Here is a 25,972-nt window from a genome sequence, read left to right as displayed (position 1 = left end):
GTTGCTTCAAAAGATAAGCGGGGATGGCTGTCCTGGTTTTCCTCTATGGAAACTGGGCTCTTAGCCCTAAGGAAGATGCCTATCAGTAACCCTAGAAATAGTGTCAGGCTGGGATCAGGAAGTCTGCGTTTGTTTTTGCAGTCGTTTTGGTCAGTTTCCCACTCTTGGAACAATTCCAGTTACTCGGTTTCCTCAATTACAAATTGTAGTCATTTTTATTATTGGTCTGGTGGACTCATGGGTCAGAAATGTGCCCAGTATAATAATTCTATTTAGGTTAATGAATTAGGTATCTAGATTTTGGAGGGAAAAAAAGTTTCCTTACAGGCTGTCAGCTGGGATTTATGTTATCATTATGAAATAGGAATTAGATTTATTTACACAGATCTGTGGGAGTTCCCAGGAGGTGCTAGCGCTAAAGAACCTGCCTGAGAATGCGGGAGACAGAAGAGAAGTGGGTTCAATCCCTGGGTTGGGAAAATAACCCTGGAGGAGGGCATGGCAACCCACTCCAGTGGTCTTGCTGGAGAAACCCATGGATTGAGGAGCCTGGTGGGCTGTAGTCTATGGGGTTGTAAAGAGTAAGAAAAGACTCAGGACCTGGGATTTTAATACTGTTTTCCTTTATTGACCTGAATAGGTGAATGAATATAAGGAAAACCAAAACATCGCTGGTATATCTCTGAGACCGGTACAGACTACAGTTTTAGGAAAAACAGCTAAGGTGTACCTTGTCCCCTTTTCACTCAGTAACTACAAGACAGGCCAACTTAAGCGCCCCAAATCCCTATTAGATAAGAATTCTAACAATGAAGTGACATGTAAGAAATATAAGAAAGCTGAAATAAAGAAAAGTTGCAGAAGGATTTTAACTCCAAAGATGGAAGCCACATCTTCCAAGGAAGAATCCATTCTGCAAAAATCGTCCTTGGATGTTCATGATGAAAGCAACAAGTGGCAGTCCAAGAGCCCTTCAGATACAGTGGTTCTCAGTCCTGATACGGAAAGCACCCAGGAAGGAGACAGTGATGAAGACACCACACCAGGCCTGGTAAGGATCTAATTACTAGCTTATTCAAATTTTCATGTTTAAAAACTTGGAGTTTTGTTAAGCTACGGTTATCAAGGGTCTCTAGCTCAAACAAATTATTTTATCATCTAATTTATATTTAAGTGAAATTTTATTTTTTAAATATATGACAGATAATTTCCTTGAGTTTATTTGGCTCTTGTATTTTTCTTTTTTGGGGGGGCTCTTAGTTTTGATTTGTGAAGGAGAGGATTGACTTTGCTTCTCTTTCTTTTTCAGTTTGCTGCACTTAATTTTGAGCTTACTCCTACTTTATGGTGTCTTGCTTACCTTTACATGTTTATGCATAGTAAATTTTATGCATACCAGAAGAAGTTGACTTGTAAAGGACATGTAGTACTTGAGTAGCTCTTGATGTTCAGGTGGGAAAATCACCATTAATTGATTGCATTGATGTGTTGAATAATTCCCTTAATTACTTAAAGGAGACAAACGGTGGAGTAGAGAAGATACATGAGAAACACTAATTCTGTTTGAAATGATAGTTCGAATCAGTTTAAGGAATTAAGCATATAATTCTTTTGGCTTTTATTGCCTACTGGGAATGTTGTACTTCATTTAAAGTGACCTACCACATGGTAAGAAGTTGATGGAACTGGAACAGAAAATGATGGTAGGGAAAGGGAGATAGGATAATTGAGGTGGTGGTGTAATGAACTAGGACCCGTGGTGGGACAGTGTGGGCTAAGTCACAAATGCATTGGACTTAGGGTTGGAAGCCTAGGTTTTAGGCATGGCCACTTTTAAGAAACCTTGTACCTTTAAGCAAGTCACTTCTATGGTGAGGGAATTGGTAGTTTTCAAACTTTAGCCTGTATTAGAATTACCTGGGGGGCTTGTTAAAACCCTATTGCAGGGCTTCACCACCTGTTTCTGATTCAGAAGTTTTGAGTGAGTGTTGAATTTGAATGTCTAAAATGGCTTCCTAGAGACTGGTCCAGGACTGCACTTTGAGAGCCAGTGGGCTGGATTGTCTCTTTTGCCTCTTAGACTCTAAGATTCTGAGTATTTGAGGCTTAATATAAAGCAGATTTTGTTTTGATGTAAGATAAATAGGGCTTCTCCATATGGCTCAGTGGTAGAGAATCTGCCTGTTAATGCAGGACACTTGGGTTCAGTACCTGGGTCGGGAAGATCCCCTGGAGAAGGAAATGGCAATCCATTTCAGTATTCTTGCCTGGGAAATCCCTTGGACAGAGAAGCCTGGCGGGCTACAGTCCATGGGGTCTTGAAAGAGTCAGACACGGTTTAGCGGCTAAACAATAGTGACAAATAGGGTCAGAAATTAGAACATGAGATAGTGAATACTGGAGATAGTCAAACAGCCATAAATGCTCAGCATACATTTTCTTATGACAAGCTGAAAGATCTCACATCTTTTTTTAGAACATTTCATTCTTTTTTTCTCTTCCTTTTTGTTAATTATCGTTTGGGGGTAAAACTTTGATACCATGCTTTAGGAACAGTATTTAGTTGATAAGCTTATTTCTTTCTAAATGAAGGATGGCTTTTGTCACATCAAAGACATATAATGACGTATAATGTCTCTCAGTTTGTGGTTGTTGTTAAGTCAGTAGGTTGTGTCTGACCCTTTGTGACCCCATGGACTGTAGCCTGTCAGCCTTTTCTGTCCATGGGATTTCCCAGGCAAGAATTACTGGGGTGGGTTGCCATTTCCTTTTCCAGGGATTGAACCCAAGTCTTCTGCTTTGGCGGTGGATTCTTTACCACTTAACCACCTGGGAAGCCCTCAGTTTGGGTTTATCTGCTATTTTCTCATGATCAGGTTAAGATTTTGCATTTTGGGGAAGGATACCACAGAAGTGAAGGTGCCCTCCTCAGTGTATCATATCAGAGTGTACATGATGTTGATATTTTACTGATGATGTTGACCTTCATCATTTACCTAAAGTGGTGTCTGCCAGGATTTTCCAGTGTAAACTTAATATTTTTCCCTTGGTAATTTCTGAATACTTTGAGGAAGAGACTTTGAGACTGTGTAAATATCTGGTTTCTGTCATCAAGCATATATTTATTTCTTTATTAAGATAGAATTCACATAACATATACTAAAGTGTATAATTCAGTGTTTTTTGTATATATACATGAAGCTGTGAAGCCATCATCACTATCCAATTTCAGAAATTTTTATCACTCCAAAAAGAAACTGCATACCTGTCAGTAGTGACTATAAACCCTTACCCCTCCCTCTCTCAGCCTTGGAAAACCACTTTCTACTTTCTGTCTCTATGTATTTGCCTATTCTGGACATTTCATATAAATGGAATTATACAATATATGGCTTTTTTGGTCTGGCTTCTTTCATTTAGCATGTTTTCAGGGTTCATTCATGTAGCATGTATTGGGGCTTCATTCCTTTTCATGGCTGAATAATATTCCATTGTATGGATATACCACATTTTGTTTATGCATTCATCAGTTGATGGACATTTGGGTTGTTTTCACTTATTTTGCTGTTAAGAATAATGCTGCCATGAGCATTTACTTGTGAGATTTTATGTGATGTTTTCCATTCTCTTGGGTACACACACACACACACACATACATTGGAGCGAAATAGGGTTAACTGTGTTTAGCTTTTTGAGGCATTGTCAAATTGTTTTCCAAAGTGTCTGCCCCATTTTTACATAACCAATAGCAATGTATAAAAAAAAAAAACCAATCTCCGTATACCCTCAACAATACTTATGTCTTTTTTAACATTTAAAATTTTTAACTGAAGTAAAATACACAATGTAAAATTTACCTCTTTGCCATTTTTAACTGTACAGTTCAGTAGTGGTATGTAAATGTACATAGTTGTAAAACCAGAACTCTTTTCATCTTGCCGAACTGAAACTCGATACTCATAAGGGCTTCCCAGGTGAAACTAGTGGTAAAGAACCTGCCTGCCAGTGCAGGAGACATAAGAAATGCAGGTTTGATCCCTGGGTTGGGAAGATCCCCTGGAAAATACCATGGCAACCCACTCTAGTATGCTTGCCTGGGGAATCCCCAGGGACAGAGGAGCCTGGTGGGCTACAGTCCATAATGTTGCAAAGAGTCGGACACGACTGAAGCAGCTTAGCACACATGCCCATACCTATTAAAAAACTCCTCATTCCCCTACCTCTCTTCAGCCCCTAACCATTCTACTTTCTGTCTCTGGATTTGACTACTATAAGGTACCGTATATAAGTGGAGTCATAAAGTGTTTGTCTTTTTGTGACCGTTATTTCACTTAACGTAATGTCCTTAACTATTTTGGTTACAGCCTTACTAATGTATGTGAAGTGGTATCTCATTGTGGTTTTGATTTACATTTTTCTAATGACTAATGATGTTGAACATCTTTACATGTGCATACTTGTACTTTGTACTTCGGAGAAATGTCTATTTAAGTCCTTTGCATATATTTAATATATATAAATTTTTGCATATATATAATTTTTCAAGTCCTTAAAAAATTTAAGTCGTGTGCATTTGAGTCAGTTCTAAAGAGGTAGATGAACCTAGAACCTATTATATAGAGTGAAGTAAGTCAGAAAGAGAAATACAAATATTGTATACTGACGCCTATATATGGAATCTAGCAAGATGGCACTGGTGGATTTATTTTCAGGGCAGCAGTGGAGAAACAGACACAGAAAACAGACCTATGGACGTGGAGGGAGGGGAGGAGGGAGAAGGTGAGATGTATGGAGAAAGTAACATGGAAATTTACAATACCGTACGTAAAATAGAGAGCCAGTGGGAATCTGCTGTGTGACTCAGGGAAGGCAAACGGGCTCTGTGACAGGCTGAAGGGTGGGGTGGGGAGGGAGATGGGAGGAAGGTTCAGGAGGGAGGGGACGTGTATGTACCTATGGCTGATTATTGTTGATGTATGACAGAAAACCACGAAATTCTGTAAAGCAATTATCCTTCAACTAAAAAATTAAAAAAGAATTAAGTTGTCCTTTTTTTTTTTTTTATTGTTGAATTGTTAGAGTTCTTTATATATTCTGGACACTGGATCTTTACTAGATATATTGTTTGCAAATATTTTCTCCCATTCTGGGACTTTGTTTTCACTTTCTGGACAGTGTTCTTTGTACAACTGTTTTGAATTTTAATTTAAATTTAAAACAATTTATTTTTATTTTTGGCTGCTCTATGCGTTTTTGGTCTTGGTTGCTGTGCGTGGGCTTTCTCTGGTTATGGCACGTGGGGACTACTCTTTGTTGTGTGTGGGCTTCTCATTGTGGTTTCTCTTGTGGGGCATCGGCTCTAGGCACACAGGCTTCAGTAGTTGTGACACTTGGCTCAGTAGTTGTGTTGCATGGATCTGGTTGCTCCATGGCATGGAGGATCCTCTTGAACTAGGGATTGAACCCATGTCCCCTGTACTGGCAGACATACTACCAACCCCTGGACCACCAGGGAAGTCCTTAAATTTAATTGTTAGAAATTTTATCAGTAGTTTTAATTTGAGTCCACTTTATTTTTTATTTTGTTGCTGATGCTTTGATGTCATAGTTAAGAAATCATTTGCCAAATCTAGGTTTATGGAGATTTACACGTATATTTTCTTCTGAGAGTTTTGTAGTTTTGACTTTTAAATTTAGGTCATTGATCCATTTTGAGTTAATTTTTATATATGACATGAGATAGGGATCCAAATTCATATTTTTGCATGTGGAGGTACATTTGTCCTAGAGCAATCTGTTGTCAAAACTCTTCTTTCCCATTGAATGGTCTGGACTTCCTTAATGAAAATAAATTCACCATAGGTGTATAGATTTATTTCTAGACTCAGATTTATTCAGTTGATCTATCTGCCTATCCGAATGCCAGTACTACACTCTTTAAATACTGTTAATGTTGTTCTTTAGTTGCTCAGTCGTGTCCGACTCTCTGCGACCCCATGAACTGCAGCATGCCAGGCTTCTCTGTCCAACACTTTCTCCCTGAGTTTGCTCAGACTCATGTCCATTGAGTCAGTGATGCCATCCAACTTTTCATCATCTGTCACCCACTTCTCCTTTTGCCTTCAATTTTTCCCAGCATCAGGGTCTTTTCCAATGAGTCCACTCTTCGCATCAGGTGGCCAAAGTACTGTAGCTTTGTACTAAGTTTTGAAATCAGAAAGTGTGAGTCTTGTAACTTGATTCTTTTTCAAGATTGTTTGGCTGTTATGGGTTCCTTTCATTTCCATATGAATTTTAGGATCAGCTTATCCATATCTGTAAAAATGACGTTTAAAATTTTGACAAAGATTGTACTGAATCTATAGATCAGTTTGGGGAATATTGCCATTTTAACAGTATTAAGTATTTCAGTCTATGAACATGAGCTATCTTTCCACTTATTTAGATTTTCTTTAATTTCCTTCAATGTTTTACAATTTTCTGTGCACAAGTCTTTCACTTCTTTGGTTAAATTTGTTGTGTCAAAGTATATTATTTTTTAAAAAATTTTATATATATCTGTGGCTGGACTGGGACTTTGTTGCTGTGTATGGGCTTTCTATAGTTGTGGTGCATGGGCTTCTCATTGCAGTGGCTTCCTTTGTTGTATCTTGAGGGTTTAGTTGCCCTGCAGCCTGTGGGATCTTCCTGGATAAGAGGTGGAACCCACGTCTCTTTGGCAGGCAGACACCCAACCACTGGACCACCTGGGAAGTCCCCAAAATATATTATTCTTTTTGATGCTATTATGAATGATATTTTTTTCTTAATTTCATTTTCTGATTGTTCGTTGCTAATGTATAGAAACACAACTTATTTTTATATATTAATCTTGTATCTTACAACTTTGCTGGAATTGTTTGCTCTCATTTTTTTGTGTGTGGATTCTTTAAGATTTTCTACATAGAAGATCATGTCATTGGCAGTAAAGATTGTTATATTTCTTCCTTTCCAATCTGGATGTCTTTTATTTCCTTTTTTGCCTAATTGCCCTGGCTAGTACAGGGTTGAATAGAAGTGGTGAGAGCAGACATACTTATCTTGTTCCTGAGTTTAGGGGAAAAGCTTTCAGTCTTTCACTGTTAAGTATGATGTTAGCTGAGAAACGTGTATTTCTTAAAATTTTTATTTCGAAGTGCTTAACAGGTTCATAGGAATTTGCAAAAATAATACAGAGCGGTCCCATTTACCCTTCACCCAGTTCTTCCCCAATGAGTACATCTTATTTTATATTTTATCAATTAATTAACTTTTTTGGCTGTGCCACACGGCTTGTCGCATCTTAGTTCCCTGGCCATGAATTGAACCAGTGCAGTGACTGTGCAGAGGCCTAACCACTAGGCAACCAGGAAATTTCCCTCAGTGAGTACATCTTAAATAACTACATTGCAGTATCAAAACCAGGAAATTCATATTGGTACTAGGTGTGTGTCCAGTTCTAGATCATTTTATCACATGTGTAGATTCATGTAACCACCACCACAATCGTGATACAGAACTGTTCCATCTCTACAAAGATCTCCTTTAGGCTACCCCTTTATAGTTAAGCCCACGGCCCTCCTTCCCACCAGCCTTAACCCCTGGCAGCCACTGATTTGTTTTCCATCTCTACACTTTCGTCATTTGGAGAACATTATATATGTGTTCATACAGCTGGTAAATTTTTGTCATCAAGCACATTTTTAATTCAAGTAATTTTTCTTTTGTTTTCTAGAGGTAGCATTTACCCTCTTATTTTATATATGCAGTAACTGTTCAAGTGTCTCTGCAGATAAAACATTAATGGGATTAAAAACATTTCTATTTCCTATAATATATTTACTTGGAGAGCCCACTTTGATATTCTTTACTTGGCCTTTGATGTTACAAGTTCTGGAGGGGCAGGTAATGGGTGAAAATAGTTTGAATGATGCATACCTTGAAAAAAGTCTTATTTTTCTTAATAAATTTTCTTATTTTTTCCTGTGGTAATTAGAATTATTTAAATTTTGTTCCTTTGATCTCCAAATGCAGCATTTTAAGATAGATTCTTAGGAAGTCCCTGATGAGGATGGTGGTAATGTTTTCCTCTGAGAGGTGTTGTTCAAGGCAGTGACAAAATAACCATTCACCTTTACTGCCACTATTATGTATGTGAGAAAAATCTTCCTTTTGGTCGAATTGATATATGTACATACCTGTTTAAGTCATAGTAAGTCTTAATTCCGTGTGTGTGTATATATATTTGTTGTTCAGTTGTTCATGTTCAACTCTTTGCAACCCCATGAACTGCAGTATGGTAGGATTCTCTGTCCTTAACTGTCTTCTGAAGTTTGCTTAGACTCATGTCCATTGAGTCAGTGATGCTATTCTCATTCTCTGCTGCCTGCTTTTCCTCCTGCCTTCAGTCTTTCCCAGAGTCAGGGTCTTTTCCAGGGAGTCAGCTCTTCGCATCAGGTGGCCAAAGTATTGGAGCTTCAGCATCAGTCCTTCCAGTGAATATTCAGAGTTGATTTCCTTTAGGATGGACTGGATTGATCTTGCAGTCCAAAGGACTCTCAAGAGTCTTCTCCAGCACCACAATTTGAAAGCATCAATTCTTCAGCTCTCAGCCTTCTTTATGGTCCTACTCTTACATCTGTACATGACTACTGGAAAAACCATAGCTTTGACTATATGGACCTTTGTCGGCAAAGTGATGTCTCTGCTTTTTAATACGATGTCTAGATTTGTCATAGCTTTTCTTCCAAGGAGCAAGTGTCTTTTAATTTTATGGTTATAGTCACCGTCCACAGTGATTTTAGAGCCCAAGAAGATAAAATCTGTCACTGTTTCCACTTTTTTCACCATCTGTTTGCCATGAAGTGATGGGACTGGGTGCCATGATCTTAGTTTCACACAGAGGTAATTCCATATGTGGTGGTTGTTTAGTCGCGGTGTCACATCCAACTCTTTGTGACCCCATGGACTGGAGCCCACCAGGCTCCTCTGTCCATGGGATTTCCCAGGCAAGAATACTGGAGTGGGTTGCCATTTCCTTCTCCAGAGCATCTTCCTGACCTAGGAATTGAACCTGCCTCTTCTGCATTGCAGGTGGATTCTTTACCACTGAGTCAGTGGGGAAGCCCCAATTCCATATCTACACACATGTATGTATACACAGAACCAAATCAAACAGCCAGCAGTTTTCTGTTACATACCTATTTGTGATTGCTGCTCAACAGACAAATTATACTTTAGGCCATTTTAGCTTTTGTCCCCCACATTATCTATTGACTTACTATAGAAGATTAAGTTTATACATGTGTGCTGGCTCCTTCTTCCCATGTTTTACCTTCTGTATTACATATAGTCCAAGCTTTACCTGAGTTGTAAAATTTTTCTCAGTATAAATCAAAGAATTCTAATGACTTTATATATATTATATATATATGTGTGTATGTATGTCTATAATTCATGAAGTGTTTTCTGGGACCCTCCATCATTCTGGACTGTTTTACCCTTTCTTGGCCTTCTCTTTGCTGTTTTTCTTTAAATTTCTCTTTTCTCTCTCCCGTGTTGGACTTCTGTAGCCTGGATCCTGTCTTTCTCTTTCTTGGTTTATTGTCTAATTTTGATGAAGCGCAGCTTATAGTAACTTCCTGAAAGCTGATGTGTAGCAGTTTGCTGATGATAAGTGCGCAGTCATGTCTGACTCTTTGCAACCCCACGGACTGTAGCCCGCCAGGCTCCTCTGTCCATGGGATTTTTTTCAGGTGAGAATACTGGAGTGGGTTGCCTTTTCCTTCTCCAGGTGATCTTGCCAGCCGAAGGACTGAACCTGGGTCTCTTGCATCTGCTGCATTGGCAGGTGGATTCTTCACCACTCGCACCACCTGGGCAGCCCGACAGATAGTTTGCATGTCTGAAAAAGTCTTTGTGCTTTACATTTGATTGTTGGCATTATTGGATTTAGAATTTTAAGTTGAAAATAATTTTCCCTTAGCATTTTTAACACATTCTTCCTTTGTCTTCTAGCTTCCTGAATATTGTGAAGTTATTATTCTTGGTTCTTTGTGGTCTATTTTTCCCTCTGCAAACTTTTGGAATCTTCTCTTTATTTCACTCATCTTCAGGTATTGAGAAATTTTGTGATGATATGCCTGGGCTTGAGCCTTGTTTTCATTCATTGTGTTGTATACACATTGGGCCCTTTTAATCTGGAAACGCATTTCTTCAGTTTTGAGAAGCTTTCTTGTATTATTTCTCTAATGATTTTCTGTCTCCTCCATTTTCTCTGCTCCTTCCCCCCCCCCATAGTAACTATTAGTTGGGTATTGGACCTCCAAGATTGTCTAGTTTAAAACTGTCTGTTCTGCTCATGTGATTCTCTTTTTTATTGAATTTCTTTAATCATCTCAGTGAATTTAAAAATTTCTGTTTTTGACTTCTTTCTTGTTTTGCTTAATAGAAAGGTCACTTTATGAAACAATACAATTAAGGGAAGTAGGAAGTAATGTGCTATTGGGCTATCCTACTTGACTTCTGATATCAGATCACTTGTTATTTAATTGGAAAGCCGTGCATATATGCTGCGATTATCTCAAACCCAAACTCTTTCTCTCAGTTTCCAATGCAGCAAAGTTTATGTGCTGTTTGGTAAGATAACATAAAATAACCATAGTAGGTGCAATTTGAAGGAACATATACATGTGGAGAATGCAACAACTAGTTTTGTGAGGTATTTTTGCTGTGGATTATGTAAATAACAGAATCTTTTTGGTGTGATTTTATAGGATGATTTTTCAGAATTGTCACCATATGAAAGGAAGAGACTGAAGAACATATCAGAAAATGCAAACTTTTTTGCTTCTCTTCAGTTGTCTGAGGTTTGTTTGAAGTTTCTAATTTAAACTGTGATACTATTCTTCTTGCTGGTAGGTCAATAAAATACTCATAGTATCAGGTTTCATAGTGTCAAATGAGGGAGGGTAAAATTAGCAAGATTTACACTTAATACAGTTTACTGTATTTTATTGATTCCAAGACTTTTTTCTTTAAACTGTTGTATTAAAGCTGTAATTGGAAGCTTCCCCTCACTCCTTTCTATCCCTGGTCAGGGAGCTAAGACCCCACATGCCTCGAGGCATGGCCAAAATTGAAAAAAAGAATAGAGGAGAATATGGTTAGTATTGGAAGCTTTAGGGGTTAATGGCCATAAGTATGCTAATGTTTTCTAATCGTTATTACTAAAGGTACAATTTACATTGACAGTCTTCACACTGCAGTCAAACTTCTATGTGTGTGAGAATAGCTGTCCAGGAGGGTGTGTGATGTTTCCCCCCAAAATACATTAAACCCTTGGCTTTATTAAATAGTTTCTGGGGATACCAGATTCCTAAATATTCAGTGTGTATTTGCATCTTGAGGGGAGGGAGGGTGAGTTAATATAAGGGACTAAATTTTATAATATAAGGGACTAACAGCTGAAAATTCATCAGAAATGGAGACAAAAATATCTCTGATTTTGATTTTAGTTAACAGAAATTACTATTGATTTATGGAAGTATAACCTGTAACTTTTCTGGAAAACATCCACAAAGGGTTGCCTGAAATATAAGTTAAACTTTGAAATTTGTAATAGTATATTTAATAAATGTTTACTTATGTAAACTTGTTAGTAGCCTGGTCCAGGAAATCAGAATGTCAGTACTTTAGACAGTATTATATACTTGTCTTTATTATTGATAGTGTATTTGTCTCATGTCTACTGCCAAGAACAGTTGTCATATCTCAAGGTTCTTTACTTCCTGTGTAGATCTTGGCTTAGTGTACATATAGTAGCAGATACTCAAATGTTTTAGAAGGTAAGCTATGTAGTTATAAGATAGTATTTTTGTGTGTATTATGTTTTGTGTATTTTGCAGTCAGCTGCAAGGCTGCGTGAAATGATAAAGAAGAGACAGCCTCTTGAATCCAAAAGGTAAAAGATTGAGTTTGCATTTCCTATACCATGATATATTGTTGATTTTATAATTTGAAAAAATGGTTCAAAATAGTACAATAAGTAGCAGATAGAAACAGTAATTTGATTTAATCGTTTATATCTCTGAGAGAATACTACCTTTTAATAACTCTAAAGTTCCCATCTTCATCAAAGGACTGTAGAGGAAATAAAATCTTGAGAGCTGAATTTTATTTATATTTATTATTGCTGCTAAGGGAGGGAAATCTTTTTTAAAAAATATTTATTTTTTTTTTTGGTTGTACTGGGTCTTTGTTCCTTCGTGGGCTTTCTCTAATTATGGAAAGCACAGGCTATTCTCTAGTTGCAGTGCATGAGTTTTTCACTGCAGTGGCTTCTCTTGTTGTGGAGGGAGTGCTAGGCACACAGGCTTCAGTAGTTGTGGCACACGGGCTTTGGTTACTCCATGGCATGTGGAATCTTCTTGGACCAGGGATTGAACCCATGTTCCCTGCATTGGCAGGTGGATTCTTATCCACTGTACCACCAGGGAACTCTGAGGGAAATCTTTTTTACCACTAAATTGTTCTTGTTTTTCCCTAAAAAAAACTATTGTTTTTAAAGATTCTTCTACTTTATTTTTTTGTTTTTTCTTTCCCATTCCTAGAGTAAAGGAAGGAAATGAACATTTGTTGGACATCTGTGAAATACAGTGCATGCATGCATGCATGCTAAGTTGCTTCAGTCATGTCCGAGTCTTTGTGACCTTATGGACACAGGCTTTGCTGTCTATGGGAGTCTCCAGGCAAGAATACTGGAGTGGGTTGCCATTTCCTTCACTGAAATACAATGCAGTAACCTAAAAATTTTTATCCTATATTATCTCATTTAATTCTGGCAAAAATTTTGTGAGATATAAAACAGACTCAAAGAGGTAATTTGCTCAAGGTCAAAGTAGCTCTTAGAGACTTCCCCAGCAGTCCAGTGGTTAAGAACTCCTCACTTCCAATGCAGGGGGTGCTGGTTCAATCTCTGATTGTGGAACTTATAGCCCACATACCATGTGGCTTGGTCAAAAAAAAAAAGTAAAAAAAAAAAAAAATCAGGTTTTAAGTGGAATCTTCAGGATTTGACCTCCAGGATGCCTTAGGTTCTCTTCTCTGCATTTTAACAATGCTTATGTTTAAATGAAGAAACTGAAAATCTTGGCATCATTAGATCATTGTTTTAGTACTAGATGCTAATGTAACATCATTTAATTGATTTGATTCTGGTATAGGTCAACCAGCTTGAGAATAGCTAAACCTTTAATTATGACCAGGTATTTGCAAGTGTGAAAAATTGTTACAAGAGGAACAAACAGTGTTTAACACTGGAAGATAATAGCACCTGTCCTGTTGTCAGTTGATCATTAGCTTTATATTTGCATACATATATATATTTTTGGCTGCTCAGTGTGGCATGTGGGATCTTACTTCCCTTTGTATATTATTTTATTAGTAAAGATTAGTGATTTCTTTTTTCCTAAATCACCTAAGTCACAAAGTTCCAGGACTTAATAGTTGTTTAAAGATTAGTATCCAGCAGCTAGAGCAGAAGTTATATAGAGGAGAGAGCATAACTTTTGAAATTTGGCAAACTTAATTGCAAGTTTCAATTCAGCAACTTATACCTGTGGTATTAACTTTGGACAATTTATATAATCTTTTTTTCCTTATCTGTAAAGTTGACGTTACGCCAATCTAGAGTAGTTTTTCAGTTCAGTTCAGTTGCTCAGTTGTGTCCAACTCTTTGCGACCCCATGAATCACAGCACTCCAGGCCTCCCTGTCCATCACCAACTCCCGGAGTTTACCCAAACCCATGTCCATCGAGTTGGTGATGCCATCCAACCATCTTATCCTCTGTCGTCCCCTTCTCCTCCTGCCCCCAATCCTTCCCAGCATTAGGGTCTTTTCCAATGAGTCAACTCTTCGCATGAGGTGGCCAAAGTATTGGAGTTTCAGCTTGAACATCAGTCCTTCCAATGAACACCCAGGATTGATCTCCTTTAGGATGGACTGGTTGGATCTCCTTGCAGTCCAAGAGACTCTCAAGAGTCTTCTCCAACACCACGGTTCAAAAGCATCAATTCTGCAGCGCTCAGCTTTCTTCACCATCCAACTCTCACGTCCATAGATGACCACTGGAAAAACCATAGCCTTGACTAGACGGACCTTTGTTGGCAAAGTAATGTCTCTGCTTTTAAAGATGCTATCTAGGTTAGTCATAACCTTCCTTCCAAGGAGTAAGCATCTTTTAATTTCATGGCTGCAATCACCATCAGCAGTGATTTTGGAGCCCCCAAAAATAAAGTCTGACACTGTTTCCACTGTTTCCCCATCTATTTGCCATGAAGTGATGGGACCAGATGCCATGATCTTAGTTTTCTGAACGTTGAGCTTTAAGCCAACTTTTTCACTCTCCTCTTTCACTTTCATCAAGAGGCTCTTTAGTTCTTCTTCACTTTCTGCCATAAGGGTGGTGTCATCTGCATATCTGAGGTTATTGATATTGCTCCTGGCAATCTTGATTCCAGCTTGTGTTTCTTGCAGCCCAGCGTTTCTCATGATGTACTCTGCATCTAAGTTAAATAAGCAGGGTGACAATATACAGCCTTGACGTACTCCTTTTCCTATTTGGAACCAGTCTGTTGTTCCATGTCCAGTTCTAACTGTTGCAAAAATTACTAAATATACATACAAAGAAGCACATATGAATATTTATGTAATTGAAAAAATAATAGTAATTCAAGCATCCATCCATAATACCTGCCATCCAGGTCAATAGAAATTTATAGTACCTTTTAAGGCCCTCCTCGAGGTAACAGTCATTATGCTGAATTTTGTGATAATCACTCCTTGTATTTATTTATAGTTTTACCACCAATGAATGTATGTTAATACAGTGTTTTACTTATTTTTACCTGTTTTTTATATTAACATATAATATGCCATTTTTATATTCTGGATTTTCTTTTGCTCACTTTTATATCTTTATATGTTTTAAAATTCGTTCATGTTGTTGTGTGCAGCTTTACTTCATCCTGTTTTTTTCTGCTCTATGAATGCACTGTTGACTTGAATATGGACAGTTGAATTGTCTCCGTATTTCTTATTATAAAGACTGCTGCTCTGATCAGTCTTAAGTCTGTTGGTGTTTATGTGTGAAGAGTTTCTGAGGAGGATTCTCTAGGAGGATTATATATTAGAACCCAAATTTTTCCATATGCTGAGGATTTTTTTTTGAAGGTTAAATGAGGTATTAAATGCTTAGTATAGTTTCTACCACACAGTATACTTTAAATAAATAATAGTAAATAAATAATAGTTATCACTCATTCTTCTAAACTAACGTGGACTGTGGTTGAGACTTATGCATGTGAATTTTTGGAAGTAATTTCAGAGGCTTCTCTTTCCCCAACTACTTTTTTTAAGACTTAATTTTTTAAAGAACAATTTTAGGTTCACAGCAAAATAAGAGAGGAAGATACAGAGATTTCCCATATATTCTCTACCCCTGCCCATTCAAAGCTTTCCCTAGTATAAACATCACATATTAGAATGCTACATTTGTAGGTTACCAAGGCTGAACCTACACTGACACATCATAATCACCTAAAGTCCATAGTTTATCTTAGGATTTGTTGTTGGTGTTGTATTTTCTGTTGATTTTTACAAGTGTGCAATGACATGTATCCATCATTAAGATAGTATACACAGTATTTTCACTTCCCTGAAAATCCTCTGTGCTCTGCCTTTTCATCCCTCCCCACAACTACCCTCCAACAACCACTGATGTTTTTACTGTTTCCATAGTTTTGCCTTTTCTAGAATGTCACATAGTTGGAATGATATAGTATGTAGCCTTTTCAGGTTGGCTTCATTGCATTTATGTTTTCTCCGTGTCTTTTCATGGCCTGATAGCTCATTTCTTTTTAGTGCTGAATAATAGTCTGTTGTCTGCATGCACCACACTTTATTTATTGGTTGTTTCCAAGTTTTGGCAGTTGTGAACAAAGCTGCTGGAAACAACTGAGTGTGTGTTTCTGTGTGGAGTTTTCAGCTCCTTTGAGTAAATACCAAGAAGCATGGTTGCTGGATTGTATGGTAAGAGTTTGCTTAATTTTGTAAGAAACCACCAAACTATCTTCCAAAGTGACTGTGTCATTTTACATTTGCACCAGCAATTAATGAGAGATCCTGTTGATACACATCTTTGCCAGCATGTGGAGTCGTCAGAAGTCTGGATTCTGGCCATTCTAATATGGCTGTAGTGGTATCTCATTGTTTCAATTTGCATTTCTCTGATGAGATATAATGTGAGGCATCTTTTCATATGCCTGTTTCCCATCCGTGTATCTTTTTTGGTGATATGTTTGTTAAAGTCTTTGGCCTATTTATAAATGAAATTTTCTTTGTTGTTGTTGAGGGTTTTTAAAAAAAATTTTTTTGATTTATTTTGGCTGTGCCTGGTCTTAGTTGCAGGAGGTGGGATCTTTAGTTGCAGCATATGGGATCTAGTTCTGTGACCAGGATTGAATGTGGGCCCGCTGCATGGGGAGCACATAGACCACCAGGGAAATCCCTACTTTTAGTTTTTTAAGGAACCTCCGTACTGTTCTCTATAGTGGCTGTATCAATTTACATTCCCACCAACAGTCTAAGACGGTTGGTTCCCTTTCTCCACACCTGCTGCAGCATTTATTGTTTGTGGGTTTTTGGTGATGGCCGCTGACTGGTGCTGTCATGTATTTAGAATCATACAGTATGTAGCCTTATTCGGATTGGCGTCTTTCTTGCTGCTGCTGCTAAGTTGCTTCAGTCGTGTCCGACTCTGTGTGACCCCGTAGACGGCAGCCCACCAGGCTCCCCCGTTCCTGGGATTCTCCAGGCAAAAACACTGTAGTGGGTTGCCATTTCCTTCTCCAATGCATGAAAGTGAAAAGTGAAAGTGAAATCGCTCAGTCGTGTCCGACTCTGAGCGACCCCATGGACTGCAGCCCACCAGGCTCCTCCGTCCATGGGATTTTCCAGGCAAGAGTACTGGAGTGAGCTGCCATTTCTTAATACTATGCATTTAAACTTCCCCCATGTTTTTTCATGGCTTAATAGCTCATTTATTTTTTTTCCATATATTTTTATTATGAATCTTTTGTTATTTAGATCATTTCAGCAAAAAGATTGAGGCTAAATTACATTGGAACTGCCATTGACTAAGTAATGTGACAGACCTACTTTTCTCCAACTGCCAGTCTTCTCACTTTTTTCAGAGTTCAGTTAGCATAGGTCAAATCCTTTTGGAAATAAATGTCAGTTTTAGTAATATGTGATATCAGGTTTTAGTTCTGTTTATGATGCTATCATTATCTTCCTGACTAAAGATTTAGAGGACTCTGAAGTTGGCACATTACCTATAATATTTTAATATTATGAAAATTCATAGGGATTCCCTGATGGCTCAGATGATAAAGAATCTTCCTGAAATACAGGAGACCTGGGTTCAATCCCTGGGATAGGAAGATCCCCTGGAGAAGGAAATGGCAACCCACTCAAGTATTCTTGCCTGGAGAGTCCCAGGGACAGAGGAGCCTGTCCATGGGTTCACAGAGTTGGTCATGACTGAGCAATTAACACTTTCACTTGCATGAAAGTTAATAATGAATGTTAAATCTACCAAAGACTTCTGCAGGAATCTTTGGGAAATTCAACCAGTATTTAACTAAGTATATAACAAGTATACTTGGTTTTGTTTTATATCAATAATTCATTGTTAAGCTAAAGTGATAACATTTATTTTTTAAATTATGTATTTTTGACTGCACTGGATCTTCTTTGCTGCATATGGTCTTTCTTTAGTTGCAGAGATTGGGGGCTACTCTCTAGTTGTGGTGCATGGGCTTCTCATTGCAGTAGCTTCTCTTGTTGTGGAGCACAGGCTCTAGGCACACGGGCTTCAGTAGTGGCAGCATGTGGGCTCAGTAATTATGGCTTGCTGGCTCTAGGGCACTCGGGCTTTAGTAGTTTCAGTGCACCGGCTTAGTTGCTCCATGGCGTGTGGAATCTTCCTGGACCAGGGATTGAACAAGTGTACCCTGTGTAGGTAGGCAGTTTCTTATCTGCTGTGCCACCAGGGAAGTCCTAAAGTGGTAACATTTAAGTTAAAAGGAGCTGGTTACAGTCCTTTTAAGGCCTTGGGCAAGAAATCAGTCCAATTTTTGGACTTCATGTTAGATTTCATAGCAGTACAGTTTGCTGTGCTGTGCTCAGTCTCTCAGTTGTGTCTGATTCTTTGTGACACCATGGACTGTAACATGCCAGGCTCCTCTGTCCATGAGGATTCTCCAGGCAAGAATACTGGCCTTGGTTGCCATGCCCTCCAGGGGATCTTCCCAACCCAGGGACTGAACCCAGGTCTCCCTCATTGCAGGTCTGAGCCACCAAGGAAGCCCAGCAGTACAGTTTAAGTACATATAAATAGGTCATATACGTCATTAAATCTTGAACCTCTCTCGCTAGGGGAAAAAAAAGCGTTACCTCTGGATCTTATTTACTCAAGATCATATTAAAATTCCCAGTATGAGCTCAGTTCCTGTTGACTGATCATAATAATGATGGGGATGAATGGGAAGCCAGGCTGCAATTGTAGTTGGTTCTCCTAGGATTTTTTTGTTAATGTATATGATAGTTCCATATAGATGAAATTCCAGTTGAGCTGTTTCAAATCCTAAAAGATGATACTGTGAAAGTGCTGCACTCAGTATGCCAGCAAATTTGGGAAACTCAGCAGTGGCCCCCGGACTGGAAAAGGTCAGTTTTCATTCCAATCCCAAGAAAGGCAATGCCAAAGAATGCTCAAACTACTGCACAGTTGCACTCTTCTCACACGCTAGCAAAGCAGCACTCAAAGTTCTCCAAGCCAGGCTTCAACAGTAGTGAACCGTGACCTTCCAGATGTTCAAGCTGGATTTAGAAAAGGCAGAGGAACCAGATCAAATTGCCAACATCCGTTGGATCATCGAAAAAGCAAAAGAATACCAGAAAAACATCTGCTTCTGCTTTATTGATTAGCCAAAGTCTTGTATGGATCACAACAAACTGGAAAATTCTTCAAGAGATTGGAATACCAGACCACCTTACCTGCCTCCTGAGAAATCAGTATGCAGGTCAGGAAGCAACAGTTAGAACTGTACATGGAACAACAGACTGGTTCCAAATAGGAAAAGGAGTATGTAAAGGCTGTATATTGTCACTCTGCTTATTTAACTTATATGCAGAGTACATCATGCAAAATGCTGGGCTGGATGAAGCACAAGCTGGAATCAAGATTGCCAGGAGAAATATCAATAACCTCGCATACGCAGATGATACCACCCTTAGGGCAGAAAGTGAAGAAGAACTAAAGAGCGTCTTGATGAAAGTGAAAGAGAAGAGTGAAAAAGCTGGCCTAAAATTCAACATTCAAAAAATGAAGATCATGGCATCCAGTCCCATCACTTCATGGCAGATGGGGAAACAGTGAGAGACTTTATTGTTGGGGGCTCCAAAATCACTGCAGATGGTGACTGCAGCTATGAAATTAAAAGATGCTTACTCCTTGGAAGAAAAGCTATGACCAACCTAAATAGCATATCAAAAAGCAGAGCCATTACTTTGCTGGCAAAGGTCCATCTAGTCAAAGCTATGGTTTTTCCAGTCATGTATGTCATGTATGCATGTGAGAGTTGAACTATAAAAGAAAGCTGAGTGCCGAAGAATTGATGCTTTTGAAATGTGATATTGGAGAAGACTCTTGAGAGTCCCTTAGATGGCAAGGAGATTAAACCAGTCAATCCTAAAGGAAATCAACCCTGGATATTCATTGGAAGGACTGATGCTGAAGCTGAAACTCCAATACTTTGGCCACTTGTTGCGAAGAACTGACTCGCTGGAAAAGACCCTGATTCTGGGAAAGATTGAAGGCAGGAGGAGAAGGGGACAACAGAGGATGAGATAGTTGGGGAGTTGGTGATGGACAGGGAAGCCTGGCGTGCTGCAGTCCATGGGGTCGCAAAGAGTCGGACACTGACTGAATGACTGAACTGAATTTTCTGTTGTCTGGAAATCCCCCAGTTTATTTGTCCATTGGTCTATCAAAGGATATCTTGGTTGCTTCCCAGTTTGGCAAGTTGTGAGCAAAGCTCCTATAAACATATATGTGTAGGTTTTTGTGTGGACCACTGTACAGTTTTTTTTTTTTATTCTGTTGCATATCTTTTTTAAAATTTATTTTTATTTTTAATTAAAAAATAGAGGTATAGTTGATTTACAGTATTAATTTCGGGTGTACAACATAGTCATTTAAAATTCTTATAGATTATACTCCATTTATAGTTATTATAAAATATTGGCTATATTTTCTGTGCTATAAATATATGCTTATAGCTTATTTTTTTACAAAGTAGTTGGTACCTCTTACTCCCTTACCCTTATATTCCCCCTCCTCTCTTCCTTCTCCTCACCAGTAACTACTAATTTGTTCTCTGTATCTGTCAGTGTGTTTCTGTTTTGTTATATTTATTCATTTTATGTTTTAGATTCCACATGTAAGTGATAACATATAGTATTTGTCTTTTTCTGTCTGATTTCATCAAGCATACTGCCCTCCAGATTCAGTCATGTTGTTGCAAATGGCAAAACATTGTTCTTTTTTATGGCTAAGTAGTATTCCTCTGTGTGTGTGTGTCTGTGTGTATCCATTCATCTGTTGATGGACTTTTAAGTTGCTTTCATAACTGGGCTGTTATAAAAAATGCTGCTATGAATGTTGGGGGTGCATGTATCTTTTCGAGTTAGTGTTTTTGTTTTCTTTGCGTAAGTACCTAGGAGTGGAATTGCTGGATCATACGGTAGTTGTAATCTTTTAATTTATGCTTGTTGACCATCTGTATTTCTTCCTTGGAAAAATGCCTGTTCAGATCCTCTGCCCATTGTTTAATCAGATTTTTTTTTTATATTAAATTGTGTAAGCTGTTCATATAATTGGGATATTAACCCTTTTATTTGACTGTGCCCATGGCATGCAGGATCTTAGTTCCCCAAGGGATTGAACCTGTGTCCCCTGCAATGGAAGCTTGGAGTCTTAACCAACTACTGGACTGCCAGGGAAGGCCCCACAATTAACCCTTTATTGGACATAGCATTTTCAAAAATCTTCTTTCCTTCAGTTGGTTGCATTTTCATTTTGTTGGTTTCCTTTGCTGTGCAAAAGCTTTTAAGTTTCATTAGGTCTCATTTTATTTTTTGCTTTTATTGCCCTTGCCTAAGGAGACGTATCTAAAAGATATTTCTAAGACCACTGTCAAAGAGTGTACTACCTATGTTTTCTTCTAGGAGTTTTATGGTTTCAGGTCTTACATTAAAGTCTTTGGTCCATTTTGAGTCTATGTTTGTATATGGTATGACAAAATGTTCTAATTTCATAATTTTATCTGTAGCTGTCTAGTTTTCCCTAGAGTTTGTTGGTTTTAAAAAATACTTATTTTATTTTTATTATTTATTTGGCTGCACTGGGTCCTAGTTGTGCCATGTGGGATCTTTTAGTTGTGGTATGTGGGTTCTCATTCCCTGACCAGGGATTGAACCTCTGCCTCATATATTGGGAGTGTGGAGTCTTAGCCCTGGAATTGGAATTTGGAACCCTAAGTAGTTTTGGTGTGTGGGCTCTAGGTAAGTGGGCTTCAGTAGTTGCGGCAAGGGGGCTCAGTAGTTGTGGCTCACAGGCTTACTTGCTCTGTGGTGTGGAGTCTTCCTGGAGCAGGGATTGAACCCATGTTCCCTGCATTGGGAGGAACATTCTTATCCGCTGAACCACCAGGGACGTCCAAAAGCACACTGTTTTTATTTCATGATTGCAGCATGTTGTCTGTGAAACTTTTTATTTTTTTATTATTTATTTATTGACTGTGCTGCATGTTTGTTGCTGTGCCCAGGCTTTTTTTGGTCTAGTTTCTGAGAGCGAGGGCTACTCTCTAGCTCTCTAGTTGTGGTGCATGATCTTATCACTGTATTGGCTTCTGTTGTTGCAGAATTTGGGCTCTTGGTCATGCTGGCTCAGTAGTTACAGCACATGGGCTTAGTTGTTCCATGGCATGTTGAATATTCCCAGACCAGGGATGGAACCCGTGTCCCCTTTTTTGGCAGATAGATTCTTAACCAGTGTATCACCAGGGTAGTTCTGAACTGTTTTTTTTAAAATTAATTTAGGCTGGTTATAATTATTTTTTCATAATTTTATTTAGTTTATTTACTTTTGGCTGTGCTGGGTCTTTGTTGCTGCGCAGGCTTTTCTCTAGTTGCTGTGGGTAGGGTCTGTTCTTCACTGTGGTGTGTGTGCTTTTTGTGGTGGCTTCTCTGGTTGTGGAGCCTGGACTTTTGGCAAGCAGGCTGCAGTAGTTGTGGCACACAGGCTTAGTTTCTCAGCAGCATGAAATCTCCCTTGAGCAGGGATCCAACCCGTATAGCCTGTGTTGGCAGGAAGAATTCTTGTCCACTGTACCTCTAGGGAAGTCCAAAAGCACATTGTTTTTATTTCATGATTGCTGCATCTTCTCTCTCTGAGGTTTTTAATTTTAATTTTATTTATTATTTATTTATTTATTGGCTGTGCTGGGTCTTTGTTGCTGTGGGCAGATTTTTTTTTTTCTCTACTTGTAGCAGATAGGGGGTACTATTGGTTGCAGTGCATGGGTTTCTTCTCATTGTGGTGGCTTAAATTGTTCCAGATCATGGGCTCTAGGTGAGTGGGCTTGTAGTTGCAGTAAGTGCAGAGTTATTGCCTTGTGTGGGCTTACTAGTTGTGGCTTGTGTCCCTTAGAGCACTCTGGCTCAGTAGTTGCAGCACACGGGCTTAGTTACTCCATGGTGTGGAATCTTCTGGATCAGGGATCAAATCCATGCACTGGCAGGCAGATTCTTATCCATTGTACCACCAGGGAAGTCCAAAAGCACATTGTTTTTATTTCATGATTAGAACATCTTATCTAAGTTTTACAATTTTATTTATTATTCATTTATTGGCTGTGCTGGGTCTTTGTTGTGCACAGGTTTTGTTTTGTTTTTTCTCTTGTTGCAGAGCATGTATTTTGGAGTGCGTGGGTTCAGTAGTCTTGGTTCATGAGTTCAGTAATTGCAATTAGCAGGCTCTAGGCTGCGAGCTTTAATAGTTGCAGGACACAGGCTTAGTTGTCCCATAGCAGGTGGAATCTTCCCAAACCAGGGATTGAACCTCTGTCCCTGCGTTGGCATGTGTATTCCCCACCACTGAGTCACCATGGAAGCCTCTGAACTACTTTTTTAAATGAAAAAATAATAAATAAAAAGTAGGGTATCTCTATGATTTTACAAGGTAAACTATATGGAAGCAAATGCAATGAAATAGTTAAGTTTTTTTTTTTTTTTTAAGTTTAAACCTTATTTCTCTACCCTTTTTCGTAAAGTAACCCACTGTTAATATTTTCATGGATATTATTCCATTGGTAATCTCACCAGTTACAAATGTACATGTATATATTTTGTAAAAAAGCAAATGTAACCATATTCAACATATATTGTACCTTCTCTTTTGCTTCTTATATCTTAGAGTTCATGTCGTCGCACATAGAGATCTGTTTCATTCTTTTTTATGGCTGCTTAATAGTTGACTAGATATGTATGTCTTGATTTAATACCCCTTACCTCCCCATAGTGAACAGTTATCGTGTTTCCAAACTTTTAATTAAAATTAGTGTAGGTATTATATATGTCTTTGCAGTGTTTGAGTATATGTGTGAGATACATTACTAGAAGTTATCTCCTTGGTAGTAATAAATACATATAACTCTTTTATGAGTATAACATGATTTTCCCTCCACTCCTTAGGAAGAAGCCCAAGAAAAAAGAAAATGGAACTGGATGTAGACGGTCAATGCGATTACTAAAAGTTGATCCTTCAGGAGTCCCGTTGCCAGCAGCCCCAACCCAGACAGTATTAGAAGTAGATGAAAATGTAAGAAAGAGTGTAAATACAGTATATTAACTCAATAAAGTACTGAAGAGTTTGAAGTGTTTGAAAGTAGAGTAAAAAGTCAGTAAAGTATGTTTAATTTGTACTTCATTAATACCTGACTGTTATATGGTTTAATGAGTAAGATTTCAAACTCATGAAAGACTGGATTATATATTTCTGCAGACTTACCTATGTCGGGTTGTGGGTAAATTGCTTAGCCATTCTGAGCCCCAGTTTCCCTATTTTTAAATTAGCAACAATAACAGAAACCTCTCACAAGGGTTGTTATGAGGGATAAAGGTCCTTACATTATACTGAATATATTATATTACTTAGTAAGTGAGCAATAAATGGTAGTATTAATAATAATATGTGATAATAATGATGGGGGTCCTGTACTGTAGTTTATGCTGTCAGTGAGTGGAAAGAGTATTATTTACTAAATTTATTGTCTGAGTAAGATTATTTTTTATTTAGGAGCACCTACTGTTTTTAATACTTTTTATCTAAGTGCTTAATTATAACTTGGAAGATAGTACTCATTAGCCAGGTGCTTTGAGAGCTAATTGGAAATTAAGTTGCTAAGGATAGAGTAGCTCGTTTTTTGAAGCCTCTGCATCCATGATATGAAATACATTTACATTGAATCCACTTCACGTGTGCGCACGGGCGCACGCACGCGCACACACACACACACACACACACACACACACACACACACAAAACTGAAATAAACCTTTTGTGAAATGATACTTAACCCTTACTACATATGATGTACTTATGTATTTTCTGGTCTATTCTTTTCTCATTCAGTAAAACACACTGTTTGTTGTCACATGTTAAAATGATTTCATGATTTGTGGGTTACAATCCCCGATATAAAAAAATGATACAGAGGAATAACTTTTGAGTAATGAAATTGAACTGATCTGAATCAATTCCTAGCAACTCTGTTTATGGGCAGTGTAACTTTGGACAAATTAACTTCTCTATGTTTCATTCCGCTGTCTTTGAAATGTGGTATCTCATTCACTGGATTTTTAAGGGAATTAAATGAGATAATACATGTTATTACTTTACAGGATACTTGGCATTCATTCATTGAACAACTATTATTGATTGCTAACTATATGTCACCCCTATTGTAGATACTGAAAGTAAAGAGAAACCTCAAGCTTGAATTCTTGGGCAGAGTGACAACTAAGTTTTTTTTTTCTTATTTTTTGTAACAGCCTTTGATACCTCCTGGGCCTTTAGAAATGACTCCTGAAAATCGAGATGATGACAGTGAACTATTTAAAGGATTTTTGCAGACTTGGGCAGAAGTGAGCAAGGTATCACTTGGGAGGATAAACCCAAGCTTTTAAGCAAATTTCAGTACATGTGTTAATTTAGTACTTTGGTTTCTCCTGTTGTTTCAGACAAGAAGTAAAAACACTGAGAAGGAATTATCTAGCATTAAAAGGTGAGTTAAAATCCCTTGCCTTTGTTTTACATTTCCTGAGATCTTTAAATTATAAAGACTATATACCATTAGAGGAAATTTGAAAATGAGGTGAAAAGCTTTATGCATCATGTTTCTACCCTAACAACTGTTGTTTTTGTGTATTTCCTTTCAAATATTGCCATATACAAAACCCCTGGGACACAAGCTTCATGAATGCATGGATTTTATCTCAATAACCAGAAAAGTACATGGTGCATAATATGTATTCATTCAGTGTTTAATAAACAAGTATAATTACATACATTTTTGCTTCATTATGTTTTAATATATGTACAGTTTTGCATTATGCTTTTCCATTAACATTGTGGTTGGATGTTACTAGAGTCTTTAAATTTTTGGAATAATTGAGTAATATTTCATTCAGTAGATGAAATTTGCTTAACCTCTTGGTATTTGGAGTTGTTTTCTATTTAGTTTTGAGTGTTTGTATGTGTGTATCTG

The 25,972-nt window shown here is 38.0% G+C and overlaps 1 protein-coding gene across 17 annotated transcripts in view; it reads left to right on the top strand.

Moving 5' to 3' along the window:
• The window catches only part of WDR76 (WD repeat domain 76), a 53,148-nt gene that overhangs the window by 2,017 nt on the left and 25,159 nt on the right, over positions 1-25,972 (top strand). For all 17 annotated transcript variants that reach the window (XM_081548300.1, XM_081548297.1, XM_081548291.1 and 14 more), the window contains 6 exons: positions 641-1,051; positions 10,794-10,886; positions 11,925-11,980; positions 23,898-24,024; positions 25,257-25,358; positions 25,446-25,489. In XM_081548300.1, the coding sequence (XP_081404426.1) occupies positions 881-1,051; positions 10,794-10,886; positions 11,925-11,980; positions 23,898-24,024; positions 25,257-25,358; positions 25,446-25,489 (593 nt within the window). In that variant the 5' untranslated portion in view covers positions 641-880. The remainder of the gene's footprint in view (positions 1-640; positions 1,052-10,793; positions 10,887-11,924; positions 11,981-23,897; positions 24,025-25,256; positions 25,359-25,445; positions 25,490-25,972) is intronic.

This window comes from Giraffa tippelskirchi, chromosome 12 (assembly GCF_054371585.1).
Source record: "Giraffa tippelskirchi isolate mGirTip1 chromosome 12, T2T-mGirTip1v1.2.pri, whole genome shotgun sequence".
NCBI lineage: Eukaryota > Metazoa > Chordata > Mammalia > Artiodactyla > Giraffidae > Giraffa > Giraffa tippelskirchi.
Note: the sequence above shows the minus strand (reverse complement) of the source record. Positions and strands in the feature narration are given on the sequence as shown.